General features: G+C 40.0%; 1 protein-coding gene across 2 annotated transcripts in view; it reads left to right on the top strand.

The window, feature by feature from the left end:
* Positions 1-19,862, top strand: part of Dpp4 (dipeptidyl peptidase 4) — an 84,670-nt gene that overhangs the window by 34,487 nt on the left and 30,321 nt on the right. For both annotated transcript variants that reach the window (XM_029569697.1, XM_008845754.3), the window contains exons 6-12: positions 478-530; positions 638-710; positions 1,449-1,569; positions 5,129-5,289; positions 6,774-6,886; positions 15,357-15,492; positions 17,594-17,638. In XM_029569697.1, the coding sequence (XP_029425557.1) occupies positions 478-530; positions 638-710; positions 1,449-1,569; positions 5,129-5,289; positions 6,774-6,886; positions 15,357-15,492; positions 17,594-17,638 (702 nt within the window). The remainder of the gene's footprint in view (positions 1-477; positions 531-637; positions 711-1,448; positions 1,570-5,128; positions 5,290-6,773; positions 6,887-15,356; positions 15,493-17,593; positions 17,639-19,862) is intronic.

The following is a 19,862-nucleotide window of genomic DNA, read 5'->3' as shown; positions in this document are numbered from 1 at the left end:
TATATATATATATATATCCAGATAGCTTTAAAAAATATAACACTTTCATTATCATTGTACAAAACATTAAACATTTCTCTTCATCACCACCACCAACAGAGTTCAAAATACTTTAAATATTTTGCAAGTAAGATGGGTAAAAAGTGAGCTTTTGAGTGTTCCTAAGCAGGCAGTGTTACTATCCTATGCTATGAATGATGTCACACACAAAAATGTGGTACTTTGGCCCACAGTGATCCAGGGAATGGTCTTTGGAGGAAGTGATGACAAAGTTAAATTATGAATAAAGTCCTCGGGGGTTTTTACTACATGGTCTTCAGAATACTTTAAAATTACAAAATTCTAAGAATCTAGGGAGTGATAATCTGTGATAAAACTTGAGGTTTATACAGTAACCTGTTACCAGTCCTCTTACCTGGAGTAAGGGACCAAGCTATCAAGATTACAGAATACTGAGCTGTCTGTTTTCTTTTATAGCAATGGAGGCATTCCTACACAGCTTCATATGATATTTATGACTTAAATAAAAGGTCAGTGATTCCCCATAAAGTCTATTAGGCTTTTCTAGTGTAATTTTTAAGGTAAATCTCATAGTTTGTTATTCTTTTGGTAATGCGTCCTTCTAACTTTTCTCCAGGAAGCTGATTACAGAAGAGAGAATTCCAAACAATACACAGTGGATCACATGGTCACAAGAAGGTCATAAACTGGTCAGTGTACTTCTGTCAGAAAAATGCTGGCTAGAATCTTATAGACAGATGCAACTCACCCTAGTGTCAAGCAGACATATTTGAAAGCCCACTCATTCATTATACTAGGATATGGTGTCATTACCCAAGACATTATTTTATTAGCCAAAAGCAATAAAAAGAATTCCTGAAAGTTTCCAAACATCTATCAGAGAGCTAGTGTTTTCACTGGAAAAATGCTTATTAAATCCTTAAGTTCCACTTGTCTTCTTCATATAGACATTTTAGAGTCTCACTTGCTTTCTTCAAAATCACTGTTGATGTATCTTCATATTCTATGGTGCTAGAAGAATGTTAGAAACCCAAAAGAATTTAAATAACAAGATGGAATGTTTTTCTGCAGTTGAACTTCCCTCTCCAAGAATGCAACTGCATTCCCTCCACCAACCCTCCCAAACAAGAGATACACAAACATTCGTCATCCTGTGCAGGTGGTCAGTACACTAGTAAGCACACCTCACCATCCAGACAGTAAGGCTTTTTGTTTCAATGTATTAGGAATGTTTTATTTTACTTAGAGATTACAGTTTGTACACTTGTAATTTAAGAATGGGAGGAAGAACATAAACGACTTGTCTTTCTCAAATTGACTCTCTAATTATGGTAATCCTCAAACGTGCATAACATTTTAAGATCCCAAGATAAAACATATTATAGCATGCTATTATTGATACCAATATGTTTTTTTCATCTTTTTAGGCATATGTTTGGAAGAATGACATTTATGTTAAAATTGAACCAAATTTACCTAGTCAGAGGATCACATGGACTGGGAAAGAAGATTTAATATATAATGGAATAACTGACTGGGTTTATGAAGGTAGAGACTAAACCTTTAATCAGAAAGTCTGTAGCTTTTAAGAATACTTAAACATTTCCATATAAAAAGTGGGGGGCATTCAGTAGAATTAAAAATAAGCTGTATACTTAAAAATACCATAAATTATCTTTCAGAACTTAAATAACAGGTATCACACAGATGAGAGAGCACTGTCTCTGCCCCCATTATCTCACAATACCCACCTTGTCTTTGGTTTATTACCACAAAGGGCCTTTCTATGTAGGTAGCTCTTCTGGCTTTTCTAGGGCATAAAAGCCTCCAGGTTAACATCAGATGTTTCTCTAAAGAGGCCTCTCCAGCCCATAAGCTGCTAAGGAATGCTAAATACTTCAATGATATTAAAAAGATGACAAAACATTGTCTGCAGGTTACAGAGTAAAGAAAGGAAAATGCTTATTTAAGAGAGGATTCATGTTCTTTCAAACCTGGGAGGAACCTGATTTCCTATTTTTTAAAGAAGAAAAAAAATGATTAGGAAGGTGTAGGAAAAATAAGCAGAAAACAAAACTAAAAAAGTTTAAAAGGAATATTCTGTCTGAGGATAAAGAGCTTTACTAGGAAAGCAATTTGAAACTTAGAAAATATTCAAAAAGCATTTTTCATGTGTTAGTTGCCAAGATAAAAGCATTTCGAGGCCATTCCAAACCATTCATGAGGCTGCCTCACGTTTGTTAGAAAGATCATCCTTATTTCAACCTATTTCTTCTTCAAAGTTAAAAAACAGTTTTACTTCATGATTTAATTTTGATTCTTACCCAGTCCAAATCAAGTTCATTTAATGGATAACATACGACAACAACCAGAAATTATGTTCAGAGAAAGATAAGTTTTCATTGCCCTGAAATAAGTGTTTGATTAAAACTTATGATGAAATAAGTTCCCTAATGTAAATACAGCCCAATGATGAAGATCCAGAACCTTGAACATTGAGCAGGTGTGTCCCATTCCCCAAGCTGTAGTCCTTCTTGGAAATAGCTAGGTGTTACCAAGAGAAGAGCCTAGCTAACCCTGATGGTCTTCTCCAAGGGAATTTTAACTGGAGGATCTCCTTTGGCATATTCACATCTGAGCCGTTATGTTCAGGACAATGACTTCAGGACTGTCGTAAAGCCTTTCCTCTAAATGTGGAATCTCAGTCCCTCAAGAGAACTCACTTCATTGTCAATATGGAAAACTATGCTCTGCCTTACAAATAAGTACTAATTCAAGCATGGTTCTAACTGTATCCTCTACCTGTTACCACTGTTTAAAAGTAATAAAAAAAAAAACCTTACTCTAATTATATGGATTTTATACTATTGCAGATGTATTATAGACAAGAATCAGCGGGTAAAGGCTATGTGGAATGAGTAGAGGAAAGATGCATAGTGGAAACTTTTGAATTCAAGTTATAAGACATGAGTCATAGTTCTTGTCTAATTAAATTTCATTTAATTTCTTGACATCTTGATTTTCTTCTCTGTGATATGAACCTGGAATAGATTCACCTGGGTCTCTGTGGAGACCAAAATGGATGTGGTTTATAAAGTCTAAATGGCTGCATAAATGTAGCTCAATGATTCAGGCATGAAGCAATCAAAGAGGGAGTAGGCATCCATATGAGGTAATAGATTTTCTGTGATTTAAAAGGCAGAAAAAGAGGCAGGCAGGGGTTGTGTAATATGAGATGGGAAGCATAATTTCAAATCTGACAGGTTTATTCTTGATTTTCCCAATTATTAGCCATATGACTAGGGTGATTTTTTAAAAAAACCCTTTTAGCCCTCCCTGCCTTGTTCAGTTTATCTGTACAATGGGTTATGATGATGATTGCCTGGCAAAAATAAATGCCAGTTGTTCTGAATGTCTGGCACTATACTCATCAAATGTTAGATACTCATATACATATTTATTATATTATATTAGTTATTTTTATTACTGCAGCTGCTATTGCTATTATTAAAAAAAATTTTTTTGAGGGGCTGGAGAGATGGCTTAGTAATTAAGAGTACATACTGCTCTTGCAGAGGGCCTGAGTTGAGTTTGATTCCAGCACCCACATGAGGTAGCTTACAATTACCTATATGTCAGGCAGCTCACAAATCCAGTTCCAGGGGAATCTGAAGCCTCTGGCCTCTGTGGGCACCTGCACTCATATGCACATACCAAGACATAGACACACACATACACACATTAAAAATAAAACCAAATCTTTTGAAAAAGGGGAAAATGTATTTTCCAGCCACTTGCAAAGAAATTTTAATCATCAGAACACTGAATGGGATATTATTTCCTAAGATTTCAGCCTCTATGTTTTGATCTTTATGCTCATACTTTATCACCACATGAGGTGTGGATTAAATAAGAGTTTCTGCCCATCTACCTATGTGTTTATCAGATTTCCATTACTGTGACAAAATGCCTAAGTAAAGAGGTTAAAGGAGGAAAGGTTGACTCTGACTCCTGGTTTCATATGCTTTGGTCCCTATTGGTTGGCCATTTGGCCACATTGTTCTGTCCCTGCAGCAGCACACCATGCTAGGGCAATGTGATAGAAGATTTACTCGCCTCATGAATGTAAGGAAGCAAAGAGAAATGAGGGGCTAGGGTCCCATTGTTCCCTTCACAGTCACAACCCCAATGACCTAACTTCCTTCCATGAGGGCCCCATTTTAAATGCTTTTACCACATCCTAGTAAGATCACCAGTGCTTTAACACATGAACCAGTGGAAGGTAGTCCAGAGTTGGACTACAGCAATTTGTATCTTTTGTTGCCATTTGGTGAGAGAGATTTTGGCATTTTTAGAGCCAGAGATAGAATGCCCCATAAATAGATCCCGTAATTCTCATAGGGAAAAGCTGCCTTTGTTAGAGACTGAAAGTGAGTCTAATAATGTACTTGAAAGTAATATCTTTCTTTCCTTTGCCACCATCTTTGCCCCTCTTCCCTACATATCAGAGGAGGGGTTTAAGCCAGGAAGTTTTCAGATTGTAGGCTAGGGAAAAGAGATATTTCCCAGTTGGGGGTCCATGGAGCTTTTGCCATTCTAAATCCATCCTTCCCACACCTTATTTGTGCCAAGAGTAGTAAACTCTGGGCACCATCTTGGTTTGATAGCCTAGAGTTACACACCACCCACCAGTACCCCGTGGGCTCAGTAAAAGCTCAGCCCAGTTGGGGAGAGAGTGCTGGCATGTTGAATGTTTGAAAATTAGAAAGGAAAATCAGCCTCCTGTGTGAAATTTACTTTTAGTATGTTTTTGAGGCATAAATTTGGAGGATTATAAGATAAAGAAAAAATAGAGCTTGTATTAAATATTGCATACTAAAATATTCTAAAATAGTCCAATGGTGACTTATTTTTACAATCTAGATACATCTTTGAAGATTTTATTTTTATTCATTTGTATTACTTTGATTTTGGAATCCCAGCAAATGTGAAGTGGTTCATTAGTTGAACTCTACTTTAATTACTAAAGCTAATGAGAACAATATTTTGAATGCCAAAGCCAATTTATCAGCTCCTTGTAACAGAACAATTTATGTCTTTTTTTCAGAGGAAGTCTTCAGTGCCTACTCAGCTCTGTGGTGGTCTCCAAACGGCACTTTTTTAGCATATGCCCAATTTAACGACACAGGAGTTCCACTCATTGAATACTCCTTCTACTCTGATGAATCATTGCAGTACCCCAAGACTGTGTGGATTCCATATCCAAAGGTCTGTGCCCCTGTTCGCATAGTGGATCTGTGGTTTGATGGGAAGAGAGTGGTTGCATTTAATCCCTTCCTGCTAATGAAAATATTGTCAGTCTCTCTTCAACAGCTTGCTGTGATTACTCTTGCTGAAGTCAACAGCATCTGGCAATTTTAAAGTATTTTTATTATCCCAGGAAAGAGTGTGATTTAAGGTTTTGTAATTTCTCCAAAAACTTTGAGAAATGACAAGCAGAAAAAGATGGTGAAAATGCTTTTGAGAGAGGTAGGGGAGGGGGTAGGAAATGTTTGAATGAAGGAAAAGAGAGGCTGTAATTGAATCAGAAGCTCATCTCATTTGTAGAAGTTGGAATGAGCCCGAATTGAACTTGAAAAGCTTGGTTATATATCAGATTGTATTACTAATTAACAGGATACAGTACGTGACTAGTTTTAGTGGTTCTGTTATGGATTTGGCACCGATGTGAGTTTTGCACGCCCTACATTTGTGATAGTAGTGTCGCTTCTTGGGTTTCAAGATTGTTCCCTGCCATCCAGGATGCATTTTTATTAAAATCCAGGAGCTTCGTCAAGCAGTATAAGCCAGGGAAGAGGGGTTTCTTCACTTAGCACCGCAATAAAAATGGCCACAGCGTCGTCTACAGGAAAATCTAACAAAAAAAATTTAACTGTAAATGATTTAGAAAAAAAAAAAAAAGAAATTTATTTTTACCAACTCACTTAATTTGCTTTATGAAGAACTGCCATTTTAGGAAGGGAGAGGAAGTTAAAAGGAAAAAAAGATCTGAAACTAAATATGGAGATATGTTTTCAGTGGAATGTTATTTTTTGATGAGTGAAACTGGCAAAAAAAAACCCATAAAATATTCTCACTAAAAATATCATATTATTTCTAACTAATCTGTCAATGGAATATCTACGTGTACATTTTTTAAAAGTTTACAGGCTTCTGTCATAATATTGACTATCGAGCTCCAACGTGGTGAACCTGGACTTGGAGTGGAGATGGTGATGTCTGCCTAATTAGCTCTGTGCTCTGGGCTTGGACTGACTTCCTGGTGAACTATGTCTTTGACAGAACCCCAGGTGCTAGTCACAAACCTCCCCAAAATTTGTCCTATAGAATCAGGATATAATTGCAAGTGATAGAATTGTTTTTAAGAGGTTTATCCTCACTGGCACAAAAAGCATAAATTGTGAACACAGATACATCCACTATTGAAATAAAAGTGCTTTGGACCTTCAGAGTTTATAAACATAAACTTGTGCATTGCACATACACATGAATACATGTTTCCACCGGAACATGAAGAGATTGCCTTTCCCAATTCTTATGCTCATTTTATTTATATTGAACTATTTGTTGGCATCTGATTGTTATAATTTTATGACTATGGTCAGGCACTTTAACAGTTTTAAATTTATGTAACAATGAGGATTTAAAAATTATTATCAATGCTGTGATTTTTTGTTTGTTTGTTTCCTTAGGCAGGAGCTGTGAATCCAACTGTAAAGTTTTTTATTATAAATATAGACTCTCTCAGCTCAACCACCATTGCAACTTCAATCCAAATCCCCGCTCCTGCGTCCATTTTGACAGGGTAAGACACTTCGCCTGAATGCTTGTGTGTGGATAGTTTCCCACTTGCTGGAATGGCAGCAACAATTGCAGCATCCTCTTGTGTCACCCAGTCTGCCATTCATTCATTCATTCATTCATTAGTTCATTTTTATTTCTTTTATTCAGCAATTCTCTTTTGAGCCCTTACTTCATGTCTTCAGGCTAGGCACAAGCCTAGTGATGGGCGTGCACAGTGAACAGAGTGACCAGATATCACTGGAGAAGGCAGAGGAAAAACAAATGAACAGATAGAGGTTTGAAATGCCAGATGGCCACAATGAAGAAAATCAAAGCAGACAAAAGTGATGAGAGTTAGCAAGAAGAGGTCTGAGAAGGCCCCTGTGACAAATTGTGAAGCAAGGGAGGGCCCTATCAGAATGATGCAGAAGACCCTGCAAAGGATATGTGCTGAATTATTGGAGGAACTACATGGAGGATTGAAACCACGTGAGGGGAGAGCAGAGGGTGGTGTGGCGTAGAGGCTGCTTGAGGCCTTCTGGGTGTGGGAATTTATGGGTCTGTCTAAAGAAAGCCTGGCAGTGCTTGCTGTGACCTCTCAGTCTGTAACCAGTACCTTTGTGTGAAGAAGATCCTGGGCGTCACTCTGAAAAATACTTGCATCTAGAACTAGAGTTAGATCTCAGCAGTCATTTGTAAGCTTTTTTTAAAGTCCTGAAAATCTTTATGTGGATGAGATATAATGTTGCGGTAGTGTTAGAACTAGAGGAATTCATAGAAACTGTGGGTCACATTAGGGAACCCCGATGGCTGCTTATCCCCCAAGATGTTACTTGCTTAACTAATCTTGAAGTTTGAAATCCTGTCATCAAACACCATCAGATCTGTGTTTCTTTTCCTGTAAAACCATACTAGGTACAATTTATTGCTACCATGTAACTGTGCAATTTCATTATTTACACTGTGTTTGTTTAAGCGGTTAGTGTGGTTCAACACTCGGTATGTGACCAACACCTGGCTTTACCACACCCTCTTAAGTAATTCTCTTTCTGACAACCATTATTCTATGTCTTCTTTACAGATAAGAAAATGAAGTCCAGAGGTTAAGAAACAAGCCAAATAGGAATCCCTATTCTAATCTTTGTCTGGCTGGAAAGGAAGGTTTAGGAAGCACTTCCTCCATGAATTGATTCATGCACTCAGGTGCCTAAAGATATTCTCAGAGCTATCCTCAGACAATGGAGAAAGTGCCCAGTTCTTCTGGGGTGGCATTATCAACATGGCTGCAGGCTATGCTCTGTGTTTAGTAATTCATTAGCTCAATTAGAAATGTCTGTATTAATCTTTTTATTCAGTCAGGGAATCATATCAGTAAATTAACAACAATAGCAACAACAACAGAAACTGAGTTTGTTCAAAGGTATAGTTTTTTGCCCCCAAATTCTAAACTCTGTTATTTGGTCCAACTTAGTCACCTCTTCAGACAATACTAATTGAGACCCACCATTTATACTCCCAAATATGCATAAAAGGAGCCTGTTCCCTTCTAGAATTTCTAATCAAGGAGAAGCAATAAAACTTTCATAAATGACTGAAAGAGTGAAGTGACAGGTATAAGCAGGAGGCTGGAGGCATTCCACACTGGTGAGGTGGGTTTTCCAGGACCAGAGCGAACAAAGAAAGCTTCCTGAAGAATGTGCCCTGAAGAGGTGGGATCCAGGAGCAAGGGGAGAGGAAGGCACTGAGGTCGAAGCCACAAAGTGTAAGAGTTCAAGGCTGTCCAGGGACAGACTGGTCATGCCTGATGTGACCTCTCAGTCTATAATCAATAATACCTCTGTGGAGAGGTTGATCTTCTGATACCAGTGGCAGACCTCAACTGTAGCTTATAAACTTTTTTTTAAGGCTTGGGAACCTTTAGTTGGATAAGACAGGATGCTATGGTGCACTTCCAAGAAACAGATGGAAAATTGCTTCTTGGATTGGGGCAAGAATTGGTCTTGCCCCTTCGCCTTCCCCTAAGTTCCTGAACATGTAGACAGGACCTGGAGAGGTCCCCAGAACAAGCAATCATAACTCCACTGAGAGTGGGAGTATTTGGATTTGAATATGTTGCGAACTTCCTATGGGCTGTGACTGAGCCCAGTGTTCCCCCCTTGTGCTCTCATTTATTCCCAACAACACCTTATGGTATTGTCTCCACAGTCATTTTACAAATGATGAGAATTTGGAGCTCCTGCTAAGAAATCGCCTTCAAAGCACAGTGGTGAAGTGCTGAGCTCAGAAAAGTTAACTGGTTCTGAGGACACAGCATTTGTTTTTGTGAATTAATCATTAATTCTTAATTCTTCGTAGTTCTTTAATCTGAACTCATGGTGGAGACTGCCTTACTGGCTATGGGTATTTTCTGTGGAATATATATTACCAAAGAAATTTGGCAGGGGTTGGGGGGGATGCCACAGGGAAGTATTGCATAGAGAATCTAAAATAGAGTTCTGGTCTCTATATTGGTAAGATTGCAGTGTTTCTAAAATGAGGCAATAGACCCCCTCTGGGGAAAATGTTCCAGCACATGCCGAACCACTTTTGACCTTGGGGAAAGACTCGGGATCAAGGCAATCCTGACAAGTTATGCTTATTGAGATTCCTGATCCCCTGAGCTGTGTTTTCCCTGTGATTCACTGGATTCTTGAGTGCATGGCCGGCCGGGCAGGCTTTGTACTACTCTTCCTCCGTCTGTCCAGGTTCCCCTCATTCATTTCCTGTTTGTATATGCTTCTGTCACACAGCTTCCAGTGGGTGAAATCCTATCGGAGGATGAGGCTGGACGGTGGTTTTGTTGGAAATTACAGATGGTGAGAAGGGTACCTAGGCCACCTTTCTAAAACCAGGCCCGAACTTGAGTTAAAGTATCTTATGTTAGTTGAGCTGCATAATGGAAATTTGAGCACTCAAAATATTTGAGAGAAAATAAAATGCAATGCAAAATTTGTGAAACTCCTAACTTCTTTGGAGTAATGAATTTGTCAACTGAAGTAAGGCAAAGTCAACAGGGTAGGGGTCAGTTTTAGAATAGTAATTCTGGTGCTTAGCAGGGTGACTAGAACATAGTATCCAATAAATTTGTAGAATAATTACATAGGCAAGTGATGGATGGATGGATCAATGGGCCCTGCAGGTGATAGTGTAGTCATACTGCATAGGCAGTGTCACACAGTCAGTTCTAAGGATAGTTTTCAAAATCACCCTGTGTGGTAATCTCTCTTTTCTTTCTCTGCCTAGCTGTCTGAAAATTCTGTGGCTAAACTATAGGAATGGAGAGGGTGCGTTCTGGTGAGATGATCCCACCCAACATCTGCTGAGTGAGCCCCAGGGGACCCATCACACTCAGCACATGATTTACCATGCCTTGTTCTCCCTGGTCCCAAGGGACACAGTAGATAAAGACTTTCTCTACCTCTTTTGAACAGTGGATAACCCTCAGTCTGCACATCAGGGTCATCAGAGCCTGAGATTGACAAAGAACAGATAAGTAAACTGAACTATTAGTCCACCCCCTGCTAAAAGTAGAAAACAAGTGACACCTGCAAGAAAGCAGGCAGATTAGAGCTTGTGTGCTCTGAACATTATATCCCTCAGATCTGCTGCATCTTGCCCCACCCGTTCCTCTTCTCTACGATCTGTCAGTGGACCCGGGAGGGTTGGCATCCCTATCAAAGCAGAGGGTGGCATGGAGCCCACGGCCAGCACTGGCAGTACGCCTGTTTCCTCTGATGATTCACTGAATTAATCACTCCACGGTCTGCAGTTGCTCTTGGTAGCTTTTTTTCCCTCCATTATTTTTTCCAGTTAGCAAAGCATACCTTATTTTAAGTTTCATTAATGTACAAAAAAAATTTACACAAGTAAGAGGCATCAAGGTCACCCAAAAGTTTTTTTTTCATAAAATGCCTGCTCTTTGCAAGGCACTGTATTAGGACAGGCAGTTACTTTAAAAGGGAATTTTCTGCAGCAGGATATTGAAAAGCAAGTCTCTGTCAGTATAGTCAGCCAATATTCTTCATAAATTTTAGCTTATATACAATTCTTTAAAAAATATATGGAGTTTATTGAGTAGGGAATTTTATGCTGGAAAGAATCAGAAGGGTGAAACTAGCTAGCAGTGTTTCCCAATGGGATGGGCAGAAGAGCAAGTATGAACAGGAAATCTCTTGCCGTCTGCTTGATTTGAATCCTGGCTTCAAAACTTTCTGATTGGGTGATCCTGGGCAAGTAACTTGACCTCTCTGCACTTCTGTTTCTTTGTCTTGTAGACAGGAACCACAAGGGTACCTGCCTTCCGGAGTGGTCATAAGCTTTATGACCAGCACTCAGCCCAGTTCTTGGCACAGAGTCAACTCCACATGAATGTAAAAATGCTTTCATTAAATCCAAAAATTACTTTACCACTTCCGCATTAAAGTCACCAAAATTCCCCTTGGACTGATGCAGTTCAAAAGTTAGAAGGACTTGTTGGGTCACTGTGCCTAAGCTAGGACAAGAGGTTCTGGCTCACAAGAAGGATGGGCTGCAGGTGTGAGAGTCCCTACTCCAACTACTACAGCCGGGCAGTCTACTCAGCGTTTGCCGCCCCCACACACACCTCAGGAAATCAGCACAGAGCCTTAAAGAATGGTTGATAATCCTAATGGTGGGATGTTTCTGATTTACAGTGGGAACTTAAACATTTCAGTTGAGTTCGGCTGAGTCATTGGTTTATATATTTTGCATGACTCTAGAGTCTCAGCCTGGCATGATCTTGGCTCAGGGCTGTGACTGGAGGGAAGTATGTTTACAAAACTTCAAAACAGGCTGTCTACTCCCCTGGTGAAAGGCCTTTGCTGAGCTCTCCCAGGGTGCAGAGTGCATTCTGGGCCACGGACAGTAACTAAGGTAGAGGATCCAGGTTCATTAACCTTTATCTAGAAATGGGCAGGGGACATGGCCAACACACGTTAGTTTCCTGGCTGATTTCCCACATTCCATTACTCAGTGTTTTCAAGTGCAGAAAAGTCATTTTAGAGTGCTGACTTCCAAACTTGAGGTATAGTTTATAACTTTTGCAGATAAGGCTATTTAGAATCAGTGACTCATGACCATAAATGAGAGATTCCTTACCCTCTCCCTCTCTGCCACCAGAGAACTTTGAAAAGGACCAAAGAGTATTTCTGGGCCTCAGACCTGTGCTTGTGAATAGAAAGCCTTTTTCCACCAATACAGAGGTGTATACTATTTTTTTTTCAGTAGATCCTCCTCCAAGGGTTTTTGTTATTTTGTTATTGATTGGTTGGTTGGTTGGTTGGTTGGTTGGTTATACCATAGCCTGGCTTTGAACTTTCTGTCATCCTCCTGCTTCAGCTTCCTAACTGCTAGAATTACAGGAATCCAAAGGTGTGTATATATAATGAGTAAGAATGACTGGGTAGGACCAGGGTTGACCCAACAGGGCCTGTGATTCAAATCTGCTCTGTCCTCTACCTTTGTATCATTCACAAGTAAGAATGGTTTTTATATATTTAAAAGCATGAGAAGAAATATAAAAAAGAACTTATGGCATCAATTTATGACATTTAAATTGAAGACTTTGACCAAATCATAGCTGCTTTCATTTCTGTCCTCATTGTCTTTGGCTGTTGGCATGCGGTGTGTGTGTGTGTGTGTGTGTGTGTGTGTGTGTGTGTGTCTGTGTCTGTGTATGTGTGTGTGTGACAGATAACAGATAACAGGTAGACTACAAAGATTAAAATATTTACTACTTGGGTTTTAACTAAATGTTTTACAGTCTCTGGTCTAGAATACTAAAGGCATACCTTATTTTAAGTTTCATTAACTTACAAAAATATTTTTAAATATTTTTCCATGTTATTAACAAAGTTGCATTACTTGCCTGGGCACAATTTGTCTTTCCAATTTCTCATTTTTCTCCTCTGCATTTGGTGGGTGCAAGAGAGCTAGATTAGACTGGGAGCCCTTGCTCTCTGCTGGTGAAGAAGCACTCGCTGGCACTGCAGCCTGACGGTGTGAGATGAGTTCCATGAGGCAGTAGCAGCGGCTTTCCCAGAAACACCATGGACAAGTGGATAGTTGCCTCAGCTAAGACCTTAAGAAGTAAGGGCGTGGAAGGTAGATGATAGAGAGTCTAATTAGGAAACATTTGGTGTATTTAGGAGCACACGGCCACCAAGACTGAAAAGGGCAAAGAAGGCTAAACTGAAAGGATGCATATGAGAATATGGTGCTTGCTTGGTTCCTGGGCTTTGGCCCTTCAGTACCTGAAACTTGCAGTCAAATAACATAGAGACCCATTAGCATTCAACATAAAAGAGGAAATTCAAAGTTGTGAAGGGCTTAAAGTGCTTGATAGAGATTCATCCCAAGTGCTCAATTTCTAGTTGTTGCATGATTCAGTTATGAAGGGAGTGGAGAGAAATGACTGGATGTGAGTTCTGAGGAAGGGCATAACTCTGTAAGCTTAAAGAATCAGAAGAATTGGGATTTCTTACCACTTCCCCAAGTCTACACTAAGAGTTTGTCTGATTTGAGCTTGCATAGGGCTTGCACATGCTGTCACCATTGCTGAGTTCTCATGAGTAACTGACTCACACTGAAGGACATTTAGAGACACAAATCAGACTCCGTAGGCCATCTATCTGTCTATCTATCTATCTATCTATCTATCTATCTATCTATCTATCATCTATCATCTATCTCTATCTATCATCTATCTATCTACCTATCTATCATCTATCATCTACCTATCTATCATCTATCATCTATCTATCATCTATCATCTCTATCTATCTATCTGTCTATCATCTATCTATCTATATATATGAGAGTATATTAAATTGGATGGGGGACAGTGGGGGGAGATGTGGATGGGGGAGGGGATCTAAATACCATCAAACTGTATTGTATGAAAATTTCAAAAATTCAATTAAAAATTCAGAAGAGAAATTCTGCTTTTGTGAGAGGGGAATCCCAGGAGAACTTAGTGAGCACCTGTTTTATGAACTAGACCAGTATGGTCCCTGTCTCAAAGAGCTCCAGTCAAGCGAGGAGAACAGGATGACCACAGAAGGTGATGGCTACTGCCTAGGGAGGCAGGGGAAAGGGAATATTTTAGGATTGGTTGAGTGCAGGAGGATAAAGTTATGGGCCAGAAAAAAAAAAAAAAGTAATATGAAAGACTCCTCTTGAACTTCTAACAAAAGGGAGCAAGACTTTGATCAGACACTGGAGAGAAGCGATGTATGAATAGTCAGCCAAAATCACCCTAGAGGAGGAGCAAAAATGTAGAAAAAAAGTTAAATAAACCATCCACATCAAAAAATGTTAGGGAGGCTAGCAGAAGAGTAAATTATAAATTCCACGCATTTCCATATAAATCACAACGTCGTGGTTCCAAAAACACTTGAAGGTATGTGCTGGGGAGGATGTCCTGCTACCACAACCTCTATGAATTTCAGTTAAACCACAGCAGGGCTCTTCACAGGGTTCATGTTTTGACTCTTGAGAAATGCTTTTTAAGTTATAATTCTCTGATTTGCAAAGCCTATAGAGGCACCAGTCCACTTTTTTCCCATCTGAAAGTGAAGCTGAGAAAAGGGTCATCTCTAATTTCACCCTAAATAGCAAGAACTTTTTGAAGAAACATGTTAAATTACCAGAAAATGCTAGAATCTCTGCCGGGGTCCCTGACCTCACTTCATTGTTCTCAAGACATCAGAGAAGAGAGGGGAACTACATGACCCTGGACTCCCTGCTACCAGAGGTCAAGTTCAGGACTTGGCAAATCCTGAACATATGGTTTCAGTCATATGTGTTCAGCACCTTCAGGATGTTCCCTCTGCTTTCCTTGCTGGGTATGCTTTATGTTAGAAATTAAAGTGCAATTTAAGTTTAAGGAAAGATAAAATATTATGGGATTCAATGATACGCCTAACCATGTAAAATTCTACTTCCCATTGGACTACATTTCTTTTTACTGTGTAAAATGTTCATTGGTAAAGAGATCTTGAAAAATGTCATATTTCTTTTTTGTTTGTGTGTGTACATGTGTGTAATGTGCACGCATATGTTCACATGTGTGTGGCTGCACATGTGTGTTCATGTCTATGGTGGCCCCAAGCTGACATCAGGTGTTTTCCTCAATTGTTCTCTACTTTTATCATCTGAGGCACGGGCTCTTGCTGAACCCTGGAACTTGCTAACCCTGCTTAGTCTAGTTTGTTAGCTTGTCCTAGAGATCTCCTGTCTCTCAAATTCTGATATTACAGCCATCTGCCATGCCTGCTGGTTCTTCTTGGATTCTGGAGGTCTGAAGTCCATTCTCATGCTTGTGGCAAGCACATTATCCATTGAGCCATCACCCCAGCCCCAGGAGGCCTAGAAAAATTAATATCTCTCTTTTTCTTCTTCCTTTCTCTACCTCCTCCCCTTCTTCTCTCCAGGGATCACTACTTGTGTGATGTGGCATGGGTGACACAAGAGAGGATTTCTCTGCAGTGGCTTAGGAGGATTCAGAACTATTCCGTGATGGACATCTGTGACTATGATAAGTCCAACCAAACATGGAACTGCCCATTGGTAAGATTGCACAATGATTCTGTGCTTTTCCAACAGCATGTGATGGGAGGGCTCTGTGAACTCAGGAATCAGGTTGGGATCAGTAAATGTTTGAGCTTCTTTTCTCTCTGACTCCTTGTCCAACCCTGAGGCAGCAAGTCAGTTTTGCCTGTCAGGTCACTTGATATTTGATGGTGTCTTCACTTCATCTTTGCTCACAAGTTGTGGTGTTTTAGTTATAGATTAGATATGGATCATTTGGAAAGGGGAGAAGGAGTGACTAGAAGCCCAGAAGGCAGAATCTGATGTCAGTAGTCAAAAACAAGAAGAGGACCAGGAGCTGCAATTGAAATGAAGGTTATTTTAACAGAGACTAGCTGGGTACACATGAAACAAGCATACGAGGAGACTACAGATCCATTACTAGGCTGTGACTATCTTAGGCAGGAAATAGATTTAGAATTTAAATGGAGATCTACCAGCCTGAGAAGATAACTACACTGAGGTGAACTGAGTGCTGATCCAGCAGGACGCCAAGAAGTTCCAGGCTGAGGGCTGCTTTTGGAAGCCAGTAGTCTTAGGAGGGGTAGATACTGAGGTTTTGTTGGCATATGCCGTGAACATCCAGGACCTCCTTTTCTTTTCTAGTCATGAGCTCTGTGCTCCCCACCTCCTCCCTGCTTTCATTCCAGATGAGCACAGGACATAATCTTACCCAAGAGTTTGAACACTTCTGTATCTTGACAAAATCATTTATTTATGCAAGAAACATTGCCTAAAAGGTTTCCAACTCTTTACTGAGTTGATACTTTTGAATTAAGTAGACACTCCACCTTTCCCAAGATGCTTTTGTTCTGGTAGAGAGTTCCATAGTGAAGATACATCAAGAATGACAGATGGAGCATGCACAGCACATGAGACACTGTGGAGCTTAAGGCTCCATGAGCTTAAGGCATTTGCTCAGGTCACAGGGACACAGCTCGAACGTAAACTGCAAAACCTAAGTTCTTTTCTTCCTCTTGATAACTCATCACAATATCAGAGCATTGTACTATAAGAGGGTTTAAAGCTAGGCACAAAGAGTAACAAAAGATATTCTACAGGAGGCAAGTGGAGCAAGACTAGGAAATGATTTGGGAGGTGCATAGAATAATCTAGGATAAGATGTCTACTGTTGACAGATAAGGGAGAAAGGTGCATCTGAGTTGAGGATTGAACAAGGACATCCAGAGTGAACAGCTTGAAGCAGGTAGGAATTGGGTGTAATTATCACCTGGATTTAGGGAAATAAGGATGGAAAATGAGGCTAGACAAACTCAGGGACCATTCCAAGGAGTTTGAATTTATCTTGTAAGAGATGGAAAGTTGTTCCAAGATTCTAAATTAAAGAGTATCATGTTGGGCTTAGGCTGCTTGTTGCCAAATGAAGTCAGTTGGGGGGGGGGTTGAACAGAGAGGATACTAGACCAAAAGAAGAAAGGATACATTGCATCTCCAATTAGGACCCTATGGCAGTGGACCATGAGAAACCTACCCTAAGAAAGGGGCTGTGACTGTGAGTAGAGAGTAAGAACTGTGGGAATCAGTACTCACTGTAAGGTCTCTGGCCTGAGTGGAGCAGGCTGGAAGGGTAGAGGAAAGCAAAGGGGATAATCTTCAGCTCTGTACATGTTGGATTCAAAGTCCCAGGACAGTGTGAGGTGGAACCAGCTCAGAGCTTCAAGCAGTAGAGGTAAATGATCAAATGTAATTACATGAAAAACACATCAATATGATGGAATTTTTTTCAACTATTTTATTATAGTGTAATTTTGTTGATAGTATATTAAAACTGAGGAATACATTTCATGGGGTAAAGGATGCAGCTCAGCTGGTAGAATGCTGGCTTAGCATTCATGAAGCCCTTGGTTCAGTTTCCAACACCACATAAAACTTGGCATGATAATGGATGCCTGTAATCCAGCACTTGGGAGGTGGAAGTTGGACTAGAAGTTCAAGACTATCCTTGGCTGTGTAATTAGTTTAAGGACAGCTTGGGACACATAAGACCCTGTCTTAAAAAGAAAAAAGATCTCATCATATCATCCTGTCTGAAACCCCAACAGTCTTTTTCCTTCCCCAGGCACAGCAGCATGTTGAAACGAGTACTACAGGCTGGGTTGGCAGAGTAAGTACTATGAGTTATGGAATTTTATGTTCTTTGGGCCTGCTACTCAAAGCTGGTTAACATGTAACTATTCTATACTAAGGCTTTATGTTATTTGTCATTAATAGGGATTGTAGTTGATCCATTTCTCAACATGTTAATGTACTTTTAATAAAGAACATATACCATACCGAACTGGGAAAAGTCAAGGGACAAAAGTCAAAATCAGAAGTAGAGCTGGCAAAACAAAGCTCCTTCTCCAGGCAAACTGTAGCTCCAGGAAGCTAGAAATCAACTGCCATTGTCAGGCCGCCAGGATGCTGAATGTACTCGTTGACCTCCTGCCTGAATTATGTGCTTTTTTCCTTAAAAAATATTTTTGTTGAATTTTTGTGCATTTCACACAATACATCTTAATCATGTTTAGATCCCCTCCCTATCTGCACCCTCCTATAGCCCGTCCACCAGATTTTGTGCTTTCTCTCATAGAAGTTTATGTACCCAGATGTCCTTCAGTGTGAGTTCATTCATAGGAGCCTGTTCAGCCTATCTAGCATCACTCCCTTAAATAAGATCAACTCTCCTTCACCCAGAAGTGATCAGCTGCCAATAGTTCCTTGGCTAAGGTTGGGGCCTCCTGCCCATTTCCCCAGTTCTATACTAGGTTTTTGTATGATTGAGTTTGCATGGATCTTGTGCATGTTGTCACTATTGCTGTAAGTTCATACGAGCAAGGTTTCATGAGGGGGCAGAAAGATTGTGGTAGTGTATGAGTTAAGTGCTTTGAAGGCAGAAAACAGTTTGCAACCCAGCCTGGACAAATGCCTAAGGAGACCTGACTACAGCTGGCAGGAACAGCACCAACCATACAATGTGCCCTGCACAATGTCACCTCTCTGGAGGAAATCACACTCGTACGAATCTACACTTTGGTAGGTCCTCAGAAGCAGCGTTTTATCTGGGAATGCAGAGTGACCCTCCTAGGCCCGGAGCTCTGCTCAGCCTCACCACACCATGAGCCTTGCACAGCATCCAACCTCAGGCCTACAACTCCGTGGAAAGAAGAACAGGGACGAAGCACAGGAATGAAAGGACTCCAGGCATCATGACACTTCATTTGAAAGATGAAAACTGAATCACATCCAGCTTCTATGACCACTTCTATTAATTATCCTTTAAAAGGGAAGCAAAGTGACACAAAAACTGTAACTATTTCCTGTATCCTGGGGGATGGGAGTGAGACTTCGGTCCAGGAAGACCACCCTTTCTGCTGGGCCAGAGCTCCGACAGCATTCATATGTCCTTTTTCTTCAGGCGCTGATTGGACAGAGGGGAGAGGTTTGCCAACAAGAAAAGTGGTTTCCTCCATGGCAAGAGACATGCTACACTTCCTCACGACTCTTTGAAAAAAATATGTTTTTTCCTCTCTGTATTTAACCAGACAGATGCCACTTTTCACACATTTCTACTAGGCACAACTCCATCCAGGGGAAACAGGGAAATGTATTAAAAAGATAAGGCTGTGAACATAGGTCTAGAGAGGGGAATGTGTTTCAGAGCTCTGTAATGAGAACACCAAGTGTACTGCACGCCTCAGCTTGCTCCATAAATGAATTCACTTTGAATCACTAAATAGAAGAGGCAAGCATTTTACTTCCCAAAATGGGAGCTGATAAGAGAGGAAACATTGAGGGCGAAGTGAACCAACAATTTTAAAAGACCATCTCCTACCTGCTCTCAAACATAGCTAGGAAAAATAAATTGAAAAGCAATATAGTCCTTGCAGGCCAGGATAGACACTCTTCCTTTTAAACATTATTTTATGAGAATTATTTTCTACTGAACTTTTAAAAAATGGAAGTTTTGTTCTATATATCCATGAAACCATTTTTGTAAGTTGTTGATCATCTTTAGCAAAATGAAAAGGCTTATGATAAAAATAACTATATGAACGCTTCCATAGGAAATCTGTAGCAGACATTCCTTATGGTCTCTAGTCCAGAAATGGTTAAAGACTAAGCCTTACTTTCAAAAAAAAAATTGTGTAAAAACAGGAATGAAAAATTCTCCACACTACCAACTACCTCCAACCTGAAACAGTCAGATAATAATATGCCTCTTTCTAGAAAGCACAGTTGTGACACTGCGGAAGTTTCTTTCTTGAAACAGAGGTGGAAGCTAGGTTGCATGTCCTTATGGCCAGAAATCTTCAGCATCCTGCTTGCAGTTGCCACAGAATGACAAC

This window comes from Nannospalax galili, unplaced genomic scaffold (assembly GCF_000622305.1).
Source record: "Nannospalax galili isolate Female #2095 unplaced genomic scaffold, S.galili_v1.0 scaffold540, whole genome shotgun sequence".
Taxonomy (NCBI): Eukaryota; Metazoa; Chordata; class Mammalia; order Rodentia; family Spalacidae; genus Nannospalax; species Nannospalax galili.
Note: the sequence above shows the minus strand (reverse complement) of the source record. Positions and strands in the feature narration are given on the sequence as shown.